The following is an 11,708-nucleotide window of genomic DNA, read 5'->3' as shown; positions in this document are numbered from 1 at the left end:
TAGACCGTACTCTATGTTCTATTATTAACAAAGACCCAACATCAAGACCGGATCAGATCCAGTCCCATGTTCCAGACAGGACTCAGTCTGATCTCATCTTAATCCACCATGAGCAGAGCACTTTGCAGCATTTAGCAAGTTACAGTGGCAAGGACAAACTTCCTTTAACAGGCAGAAACCTCCAGCAGACCAACTCATGTTAGACACACATCTCTGAGACCGTGTGGAGAGAGGGATAGAGGGAGATGGAGAGGAGAGATAGAGAGAGAGAGAGAAGAAAGAGAGAGAGAGAGAGGAGAGAGAGAAGAGAGAGAGAAGAGAGAGATAGAGAATGACAGAAAAAGGACATAAAGAAAGAACATAAGGAAGGATAATAAAGAAAAAGAAAAAAAGAAAGGAAGAAAAAAAGAGAGAAAGAAAGAAAGAAAGAAAGAAGGAAAGAAAAGTAAGAAAGAAGAATGAAAAGAAGGAAAGAAAGAAAAAGGAAGAATGAAAGAAAAGAAAAAAAGAAAGAGGAATGAAAGAAAGAAAAGAAAGAAGAAGAAAGAAAGAAGGAAAGAAAGAAAGAAAGAAAGAAAGGAGGAATGAAAGGAAAGAAAGAAAGAAGGAAAGAAAGAAAAGAGGAATGAAAGAAGGAAAGAAAGAAGGAAAGAAAGAAAGGAGGAATGAAAGAAGGAATGAAAGAAGGAAAGAAAGAAGGAAATGAGGAATGAAAGGAAAGAAAGAAAGAAGGAAAGAAAGAAAGAAAGAGGAAAGAAAGAAAGAAAGAAAGAAAGAAAGGAGGAATGAAAGAAGAAAGAAAGAAGGAAGGAAGAAAGGAAAAGAAAGAAAGAAAGGAGGAAAGAAGGAAAGAAAGAAAGAAGGAGGAATGAAAGAAGGAAGAACAGAAAGAAAGGAGGAATGAAAGAAGAAGGAAGAAAGGAGAAGAGAAAGGAAAGAAGAAAGAAAGAAAGGAGGAATGAAAGGGAAATAAGTAGGAGAGAAATGAGTAAAGAAAGAAAAGGAAAAGAAAGAAAGAGAGGAGAAAAGAAAAGAAAGAAAGAAAGAAGAAGAGGAAAGAGAACAGAAAGAAAGAAAGAAAGAGAAAGAGGAGGAGAAGAAATGAAAGGAAGACGAAGGAATGAAAGAAAGAAAGAAGGAAAGAAAGAAGGAATGAAAAAAAAGAAGGAAAGAAAGAGGGAAAGAATAAGAGACAGACCCAAAAAAGAAATCTACAGCAGAGATCCAGAGGAACCTACGGGACAAGGGAGCTCAGGGACTCCAGAAAGGTCTATGGTTAGTAACTTTAATGGGACAGGAAGAGTTAAAGTGAGAGACAGGCAGAGAGAGGAGAGAGAGGGAAAGACAGGATCCCAGTGTGTCCGTTCGACTCCTGTTCTTTGCAAAGTGAGTGACGGAGGTTTGCAGTCCCAAGGTGGAGAACAAAGAGGAACAAAAACAGCTTTGTTCCTGCTGCTATCCCTGAGATGTACAAGATGTTGTGATATTTGCACGAACAGCAGAAACATTATTTATTAACACTATTCTATATTTTGTTTTCAACCAAAGGTGCTTTATTTATTTATCAGAGTCATATTTACTCACATGTCCTGCCCTCTGAGGAAGGTTCCTGCAGAGGAAACAAGGCCTTATTTAACCTCCTTGTTCTGGTTTTGTGAGATCAAAAGTCCCTCTTTTTTTTTCAAAGGATGACTGCAGGAGGTAAACGGGCAGGAACAGAGAGACCACAAAGACTGAGCAAGTCTGCATCCTCCATTTGAGGAGCGTATTTCCTGCACTCGTCCAGCAGATGGCGCTGCAACACAACACATCAGTCAGTCAAGGATTCAAACTTCTTTTATTTTGAAAGAGTCATTAAAAGGCTACATGAGCCCAACAGGAGACAGTTTGGAGCTCTGCAGAGTAACTTTAGATAAAACAAAGAACAGGATGTGATGTAGAGGTTTTCAGGGGTGACCTTTGACCTACAGGGGGCTTCAGGCGGGGTTGGGGTTCGGGCGTGTGGGCGGAGGTTTGGTGACGGTGGTCTGACAGATCTGGTAGCAGGTTTGGTTTTGTCCTCCGTCTTCTTTCGGTTGGTACGCCGTCAGACACAGATCTAACCAGGGACGCTCACCTGAGGACGACACACACACACACACACACACACACACACACACACACACACAGCAGGTTCTTATTGCGTCTGCACAATCATTTAAGACGTCATATGCAGCGATACATCCCTCAGTGTTTGATATGCAGATGGAGAAAGATGAACTCTCCTACCTTACACACAGAGACTACATATCCCAGCATGCATTGCGCTCAATTTGCACAGATCTTTGCACCACAAACACAAAGAAATGGAGGAAAACGCGACCATACAGAATAAAAAGTGTACCAGTGCTGCCCCCTGGTGGACAGAGTGCCTCCATTGTTTGCCGTATGCTGTCCTGAGCCTCCTGATTGGCTGCTGCGTCCTCTGCCGACACGCCGAAGAACATCTCCTGATGAGAGGCGCAAACAGTCGATGTTAAAAATGACAACACGGGATGATAATCTGCCGGCGTGGCGGTCCGATACTCACAGCGCCCCTCCACAGGAAGACGTCCAGGGAGTCCGTGGCGTCCTGAACCTCCAGCTTCATGAGGAGGACGAAGTGCAGCAGCTGCACGCCCAGAGCTGCAGACCAGAGACATCAACGTCTTTTAACTTTCATCCACTTGAACTAAGTGAGCAAGAACAGACCTGGAGCCAGCCGGGTCAAGAAGGTCACCTTCTGCGATGGTCTTCTCATCGATCAGCTCGAGTCCCTCTGCGCTTTGATCCCACACTGCGGGTTTGGAGCAGCGGCGACACCTGAAACACACAAACAGCTCGTTGATCATATTGCTGGATCCAATATGAAAATGTCTGTATCCTGCCGATTTAGCATGCTAACTGAAGCTAACGGTTTAGCCATATTTATTTTATGCTAATGGAGGCTAATGGTTTCCCCTCACCTTACGGTCTATGGTGTCAACAAGCAGGAGCTCAATGTGTCTGAACTCTTTTCTGTGGATTGATTTGACATGACGTGTGATCAAGTTTGTCTCTGGAGACGCTCATGTTAGTGAAAGTTAATAACCGTCGTCAAGGGTTTTAGACCAATCAGAATCAAGCATTCTTACACAACCTGAAGATCAGGAAGAAAGTCGTGGTGAGAAAGCTGCGAGAAAGTTCTTCTGATCATGCCGTTTTTAAGAATCTCCTCTTACAGGCAAATTCCACTAGATCTGTCTCTGATCCGTCACAGCTCCCAATCTGTTAGGTTTCAATTCTAGTCAGTGTGTTAACTTCCACTGGATCCGCCCCGTTGTGTTCCGGCTGCGTCTCTCATCAGGCAGGTCCAGGTCCTCCGGATCAGATACACAAGACTTCTATTTTTGCCGGATGCTGGAGCACGACGCATCAATCTCAACAGAGCAGATGGAGCGGGACAGGAAGTCCCGGGTTCCACAGATCCGTGTCCGGTCCGTCTCCAATCCGCTGTGGTCCGGCTCTGTGCTCTCTCATGTTTTCAGAACGCAGTACGGAGCAGCTCCTCCAGACAGCTGGAGTCATGTGACCGAGGTTTTCCCTGTGGTAATCCCTGAATCAAGGATTCTCCTCCTCCTCCTCTCCTCATCCATGTTGTCTTTCTGGTCCTCTGAAAACCTCTGACCTGTTGACTCCAGGCCTGGCTCCGCTCATCATGACTTTGGTTTGTTGTTGGAAAACACATCCCTGCTCCTCCTATTGGTCAAGCACCATCATATCTTGGGGTACCCCATCACCCCTCTAGAACATTACATTCCTAGAATGCAGGCCTGCCTTTGGAACCTTAACACCAGACTTCTGCCAGATCCGTGTCCGGGATCTCTCGTCCTGCGTTTTCAGAACGCAGCACGGAGCAGGACCGCCGGACAGCTGGTGTCATGTGACCGAGGTTTTCCCCGCGGTAATCCCTGAATCAAGGATCCTCCTCCTCCTCCTCCTCTCCTCATCCATGTTGTCTTTCTGGTCCTCTGAAAACCTCTGACCTGTTGACTCCAGGCCTGGCTCCGCTCATCATGACTTTGGTTTGTTGTTGTAGTTAAGTGAAATACGATCTGATGATAACACAGAGTGTTTTATTCTGAAAATTAACCGGATGTTTTCATTTTGTTTTGGTGAAACCTGACTTCCTGTCCCGCTCCATCTGCTCTGTTGAGATTGATGCGTCGTGCTCCGGCATCCAGGCAACAAATAGAAGTCTTGTGTATCTGATCTGGAGGACTCCGACCTGCCGGATCAGAGACGGAGCCGGAACGCAACGGAGCGGATCCAGTGGAAGTTAACCCATTGACTAGAATAGAGACTTATCAGATCTGGTGCTGTGACGGATCGGAGACGGATCTGGTGGAATTTCGGCTGTGACAGCTGCTACGTCTCTACTCTGCCTCCTCATTGAGAGAGAAGCTTCTCCAAGCTGCTCTGAGATCGTTCCTAAATCACTCCTCAGCTCCAGTGTAATCAGAGTCAGGAGCTCTGAGTCTTTGAGTCTTTGAGTCTTTGAGTCTTTGAGTCTTTGAGTCTTTGAGTCTTTGACCCGGGCTCTATTTCTCATAAAATGACTCTAGTCGAAAAAGTTTGGGAGTTGCATCTGCAGATTTTGTCCTTCCTGCAGCCTTGAGACCGGCTGTGACCACTTCACTGGGAGCTTTAGATGTTTGTAATGAATCACTAATTATACTGTGTGTGTGTGTGTGTGTGTGTGTGTGTGTGTGTGTGTGTGTCTGACCCGTAGTATCTCCTCCTGCCTCTGAACAGAAAAGGTGCAGCCAAGTCCAGCAGAGTCAGCTGACCTCCCGATGACCTCACAGGGATGATGCTCTGGTAGCTGGATGCTAGCTGACACGTTTCCTCCAGAGTCGAACCTGCAAGACCAGAACCGCCGTCACAGTGAGTCCGCTGTCAGGACACAACACGACTCACATCATGTGATTCTATCTGACATCGTCTTCACCCCTGAGGAAGATGAGCTCCTTCGCTTTGCCCTCAGACACGAGCTGGGGGAACAGATGAACTCCAAGACCTCCATTCCTGAAGTCTTCGATCTGCCCGGAGAGCCCCCACGCCGGGGGGCTGCAGGATCCTGAAGTCCTGGATGCCTCAGAGAAGAGACCAGCAACCAGTTCGTCATCTGGGACCTCCTGCCTGAGGTCGCGGAGCAGAGGGGGAGAGACGTGAGAGTGTTGTAAACATTTAGAGGTGTGTGAGTGACGCATGTGTGAGTGAGCCTACATCGTGGAACACTTCCTGCAGTGGAGTTTCAGAGACTGGTAGAGTCTGCAGGGCTCGTAGGATCTCAGCTGGACTCTGACGTGGTGGACTCCACCCTGATTAGACCGCTTCAGCTGGGAGAGCGTCACCGTCTGAATGTTGTGACCACATCTTCGATCTGAAACACGAGAATTACAGAAACTTAGAAACACGCAGAGAAGTTTTAAAACCATCTTATGTGCTGAGAGTTTGATCCACTACAAACCTGAAGACCTGCTGGACTCGGGGACGGGGTCTAAGACAGAAACAAAGAACTGCATTAATAAGAGAGATGACTCTGTAGTGGAAGTCACTGCATTAAAAACAGACATGACTCTGTAGTGGAAGTCACTGCATTAAAAAAACAGACATGACTCTGTAGTGGAAGTCACTGCATTAAAAAAACAGACATGACTCTGTAGTGGAAGTCACTGCATTAAAAACAGACATGACTGTAGTGGAAGTCACTGCATTAAAAACAGACATGACTCTGTAGTGGAAGTCACTGCATTAAAAACAGACATGACTCTGTAGTGGAAGTCACTGCATTAAAAAACAGACATGACTCTGTAGTGGAAGTCACTGCATTAAAAACAGACATGACTCTGTAGTGGAAGTCACTGCATTAAAAAAACATACATGACTCTGTAGTGGAAGTCACTGCATTAAAAACAGACATGACTCTGTAGTGGAAGTCACTGCATTAAAAACAGACATGACTCTGTAGTGGAAGTCACTGCATTAAAAACAGACATGACTCTGTAGTGGAAGTCACTGCATTAAAAACAGACATGACTCTGTAGTGGAAGTCACTGCATTAAAAACAGACATGACTCTGTAGTGGAAGTCACTGCATTAAAAACAGACATGACTCTGTAGTGGAAGTCACTGCATTAAACACAGACATGACTGTAGTGGAAGTCACTGCATTAAAAAAACAGACGTGACTCTGTAGTGGAAGTCACTGCATTAAAAACAGACATGACTGTAGTGGAAGTCACTGCATTAAAAGCAGACATGACTCTGTAGTGGAAGCCACTGCATTAAAAACAGACATGTCTCTGTAGTGGAAGTCACTGCATTAAAAACAGACATGACTCTGTAGTGGAAGTCACTGCATTAAAAACAGACATGACTCTGTAGTGGAAGTCACTGCATTAGAAACAGACATGACTCTGTAGTGGAAGTCACTGCATTAAACACAGACATGACTCTGTAGTGGAAGTCACTGCATTCAAAACAGACATGACTCTGTAGTGGAAGTCACTTCATTGAAAACAGACATGACTCTGTAGTGGAAGTCACTGCATTAAAAAAACAGACATGACTCTGTAGTGGAAGTCACTGCATTAAATACAGACATGACTCTGTAGTGGAAGTCACTGCATTAAAAGCAGACATGACTCTGTAGTGGAAGTCACTTCATTAAAAACAGACATGACTCTGTAGTGGAAGTCACTGCATCTGGTTAAAACTGAACCATGCAAAAAGGAAACCATATATAACCCTGATCCAGAACCCCAGAGACTTCTCTGGACCTTAGCCCGTTTAAGATGGACTGAGGGGAAGTGGAAAACTGTCCTGTGGTCTGATGAATCAAACTCTGACATTCTTTTTGGAAATCCTGGACGCTGTGTCCTCCGCTCTAAAGAGGAGAGGGACCACCCGGCTTGTTATCAGCTCACAGTTCAAAGCCAGCGTCCCTGATGGTATGGGGATCAGAAGAGTCCAGGGCATGGGTAGCTTCCACATCTGTGAAGGCTCCATTAATGCAGAACAATATCTACAGGTTTAGGAGCAACACATGCTGCCATCCAGACCATGAGGTCTTCAGGAAGACCTTACAGATTTGAACAAAACCACATTCTGCACAGATTACAACAGCATGGCTCTGTAGTAGAAGAGTCCAGGTGCTAATGGGACCACATAGCATTTTAAACTAACACAAAATGATCATTAATGCAGTCTGTTTCATAATGGGACAAAACTCTTTACTGTGGCTTTAAATCTTAAAAAAGAGCTGCCATGGACTCCACTCAGAGTTACACAACAGACCTCTCGTCTGCAGGTCAGAGAACAAAGCTTTTATTCTGAAGCTGCAGCTACCTGTCCGTGTGTTTGAGTGCAAACCTTCAGGTCACACAGTTTGCACTTCTTGTTTTCACCCTGGAGAAGTTTGAGCTTTTAAGAGACGCTGCTAATGGAATAGCTTCCTTCAGCTTCAATCCATATATCCCCCTATCACATCCTCTGCAAAGAAAGTGGTCTCTCTTTGCAGGCAGGATGTTCAAAGTTCTGGTTCTGGATCGTGGTTTTGTTCTTTCTGTTACATGCACACAGAAAAGCTGTGATTATTACCCAAAGACTCTGGCGGAGTGGACCAGATCTCCATCATCTCAGAGTCATTGAGCTCTTCCTCCTCTGCCTTGATGTTTCTGCAGACATACACAGGAGAGGACCAAGACTTCTGATCAAGACACGCAGACACTTTGTGGTTTTATTGCACAGCACACGTGACAAATACAGGTCTTGAGTTTTGAGTCTGGAGCAGCTTTGAAACCTCGTCACAACAGTTTAAACCCTTGAATAAATTAAAGCCAGCTGCTGCTAAAACCCGACTCCCTCCTTCTCCTGCCGTACCTCTTCAGCTCCTGCACGTCTGCACTGTCCTCCGGAAGGACCCGGATCCCCCTGCCGTACGCCGTCCCTCCGTGCAGATGAAAAGCCATGTGATCCGACTCCACGGTCTGGCTGGAGGTGAGGCCGTGCGCTTTGTTGGATCCTGTGATCGCACGGAGGTTGTAGATCCTCAGGAAGTCGCCCGGCTGAGAGGACACAAAAAAAAAGAAGGGAGAAGAAGAAAGATTATTGATCTAGCTCCTGGTATAAGCTCAGACCTGAAGAGTTTCCTGCTTTATTTTGCAGTTCCTGCTCCTCAAGTGTCTGGTCTCTGTGTTTCCTTCCTTTTGTTGTTCCCTGAGTTCTCCATGTTCCTTTTTGATAAAGCTTATAGTTAGAGCTGGATCAGGCTTGGACCAGCTCTTAGTTATGCTGCTATAGGCTTAGACTGCCACACTGGGATCCTCTCTTTCCCTCTCTCTCCTCTCTCTGCCTGTCCCATTAAAGTTACTAACCATAGACCTTTCTGGAGTCCCTGAGCTCCCTTGTCCCGTAGGTTTGCATGGAGCATGGAGACTGGATCACAATGCTGCTTCAGGATTTAGTCTGTGGATCTTTTCCTATGACCCCTCTAGAACTCTACGCTCCCAGCATGCAGGCCTGCTCTTCGTACCTAAAGTCTCTAAAAGTAGTATGGGAGGTAGAGCCTTCAGTTATCAGGCTCCTCTCCTTTGGAATCATCTACCAGTCAGGGTCCGGGAGGCAGACCCCCTCTCTACTTTTAAGAGTAGGCTTCAAACTTTCCTTTTTGATAAAGCTTATAGTTAGAGCTGGATCAGGCTTGGACCAGCTCTTAGTTATGCTGCTATAGGCTTAGACTGACACACTGGGATCCTGTCTTTCACCCTTCATCACTTACTTTAACTCTTCCTGTCCCATTAAAGTTACTAACCATAGACCTTTCTAAAGCCCCTGAGCTCCCTTGTCCCGTAGGTTTCCTCTGATCAGACTCCAGCTGCTACAACTACTACTATCCGTCTCCCCACTATCATCTCTCTCTCTCTTCATCTCCCTCTATCCCTCTCTCCAACACGGTCTCAGCAGATGTGTGTCTAACATGAGTCTGGTCCTGCTGGAGGTCTCTGCCTGTTAAAGGAACTTTGTCCTTGCCACTGTAACTTGCTAAATGCTGCAAAGTGCTCTGCTCATGGTGGATTAAGATGAGATCAGACTGAGTCCTGTCTGTAAGATGGGACTTGATCTGACCTGGTCTTGATGTTGGGTCATAGAGTACGGTCTAGACCTGCCCTGTTTGGAAAGAGTCTGAGGATAACATTTGTCCACATTCATGTTCTGCTGCAGAGTCCGCTATAAGCATCCATCAGTATCACTCATCCCATTCACGCACCACCAGAGACAGTTTGGGGTCGAGCGTCTCGCCAAAGCATGTGGACCAGTTTCACAAAGGCCCCAAGTCCCTGGATGACATCACTGTTATGTCCTCCTCCTGAGTCACTGAAAGAATTTGACAGCTGCTTTTACAGGCTGAGGACTGACTAGGACCAGAATCTGGATGTGTAAAACCCTCTTAGTTAGATAGAGGAAAAGGTCACAGGTGAGGCTGAGACAGTAACATGTGGATGTATCTGCACGCTCCAACACACTCACAACACCATGTGTGTGTGTGATTTCTACTCCTCTGGTTGGTCGGTGTGGACAGCAGATGGCGCTCTTGCACCAAACCTCCAGCCCGTGCGGTGACAGTGATTCAGAGTCTGCTCAGAGGACTTGGTTTGGAGGGTTTGTCTTTCTCTTTTTTCCCTCTCAGCTCTCCGTCACGACGACGAGCCAGCAGCAGTCACAGATCCGTCCTCCCTCATCGTCAGCAAACGCAGAAAACCCACAGAAGACTTTCAAAGTAATTTCACACGACAGATTCAGTCGTTACAGGAGGACCGAGATACTCCCATATATGATCTTTAATGTGGGGGAAACCCAGAGAGTCAGATCCTCTATAAGCTGCAGCTTCCTTTAAATCAATTCTCTCTGTATACTGAGGGAAGTTGGATTCAGTGTCAGGGGGGATTAGCTGCTGATCTCCTGAGGCCCCCTCCTCCCTCCTCTAAAGACCCTCATGGAGAACTGAGAGATGAACTGGGAGGACTGGATTTCTGCACCCACTCGCATGCAGGCAGTTTATAAGCCTGCATATGCTTCAATCTGAAATGATGCTCAGAGAAAAGGAACCTTTCTCTAAGCTGAATTTGATCATAGGTTGAAATATAAGAACAAACCGACTGCAAAACATTAGAGAAATACAATAATTTTAATCAGCTTTGGACTTAAAACGTCTCTCAGATCCGTCACGGAACCGGATCTGATAGAAGCGAACTCTCTGCAGGAAAACAAATCCAAACATGTTTGAATTGAACTTTGTTCAGAGAGAGAAAATAAGGAAAACTCCCCCACCCCTCTGCTGCCCATCTTCTGCTAGATGTGATTCATCTTCATTTGGAAACACATTTGCCTTTTATGAGAGACTCTTTAATCACAACATGGGCTAAGTGATAAAACACCAGACTCTGAAGGAGGGCTGTCACGGTATCAGACTTTCACCTCGTGTTTATTGAGGCTCAAAAATTCACAATAAATTGAGCATAGCGTTAGTTCAGTAAGTCAAGCTCGGCCTACAGAACATCAGCTGCTCTTAACACCAGCACCTTCATGCTCCCCCTTCCTGCTGGGTCTGATTTTACCAGTGTCATAAGTATGGTCACTGATGCTCGCCCTGTTCTGTACCCCAGAGGTCTTTGCTGCTGCTCTCCCTACCTTGGCTTTTCATGTATGCGCATGATACGGGGTGAGGTGTGCCCTCCCCACCTCAGGCTTTGGCATTCCACATAGGGTCCTTGCTGCTGCTCTCCCTACCTTGGCTTTTCATTTATGCACATGAAATAGAGGGGAGTTGTACTCTTTCCTCCACAGGCTTTCACAACATGTAGGGTCTTCCCTGGTGCTCTTCCTGCCCTTGCTTTTCATGTACACATAAAAGAGAGGGGAGGTTAGCTCTCCTATCCACAGGCTTTCACATTCCCCGCAGGATCTTTCCTGCTGCTCTCCCTACCATGGCTTTTCATGTATGCACATGAAAGAGGAGGGAGGTTAAGTCTCCCCACCTCAGGCTTTGGCATTCCACATAGGGTCTTTACTGCTGCTCTTCCTGTCTTGGCTTTTCATGTATGCACAGAAAAGAAAAGGGAGGTGTGCTCTCCCCACCTCAGGCTTTGGCATTCCACTTAGGGTCTTTCCTGCTGCTCTTCCTGCCTTGGCGTTTTTTTATGTACGCACATAAGAGAGGGGAGTTGTACTCTCCCCTCCACAGGCTTTTACATTCCATGCAGGGTCTTTGCTGCTGCTCTCCCTGCCTTGGCTTTTCATGTATGCACATGAAATAGAGGGGCGTTGTACCCTTTCCTCCACAGGCTTTCACAACATGTAGGGTCTTTCCTGGTGCTCTTCCTGCCCTGGCTTTTCATGTACACATAAAAGGGAGGGGAGGTTAGCTCTCCCCTATACAGGCTTTCACATTCCCCGCAGGGTCTTTCCTGCTGCTCTCCCTACCATGGCTTTTCATGTATGCACATGAAAGAGGAGGGAGGTTAAGTCTCCCCACCTCAGGCTTTGGCATTCCACATAGGGTCTTTACTGCTGCTCTTCCTGTCTTGGCTTTTCATGTATGCACAGAAAAGAAAAGGGAGGTGTGCTCTCCCCACCTCAGGCTTTGG

General features: G+C 46.3%; 1 protein-coding gene across 1 annotated transcript in view; it reads right to left on the bottom strand.

The window, feature by feature from the left end:
- Positions 1 to 1,818: 1,818 nt before the first annotated feature.
- pot1 (protection of telomeres 1 homolog) overlaps positions 1,819 to 11,708 on the bottom strand; it is an 82,762-nt gene continuing 72,872 nt past the window's right edge. Inside the window, 10 exon segments of the mRNA XM_034686309.1 lie at positions 1,819 to 2,116; positions 2,384 to 2,489; positions 2,570 to 2,664; positions 2,759 to 2,841; positions 4,784 to 4,919; positions 5,009 to 5,199; positions 5,287 to 5,443; positions 5,531 to 5,560; positions 7,663 to 7,739; positions 7,945 to 8,129. Of these exon segments, the coding sequence (XP_034542200.1) occupies positions 1,977 to 2,116; positions 2,384 to 2,489; positions 2,570 to 2,664; positions 2,759 to 2,841; positions 4,784 to 4,919; positions 5,009 to 5,199; positions 5,287 to 5,443; positions 5,531 to 5,560; positions 7,663 to 7,739; positions 7,945 to 8,129 (1,200 nt within the window). The 3' untranslated portion in view covers positions 1,819 to 1,976.

The sequence above is a fragment of the Notolabrus celidotus genome, chromosome 6, assembly GCF_009762535.1.
Source record: "Notolabrus celidotus isolate fNotCel1 chromosome 6, fNotCel1.pri, whole genome shotgun sequence".
Classification (NCBI taxonomy): domain Eukaryota; kingdom Metazoa; phylum Chordata; class Actinopteri; order Labriformes; family Labridae; genus Notolabrus; species Notolabrus celidotus.
This window is presented reverse-complemented; position numbering and strand designations above follow the sequence as displayed.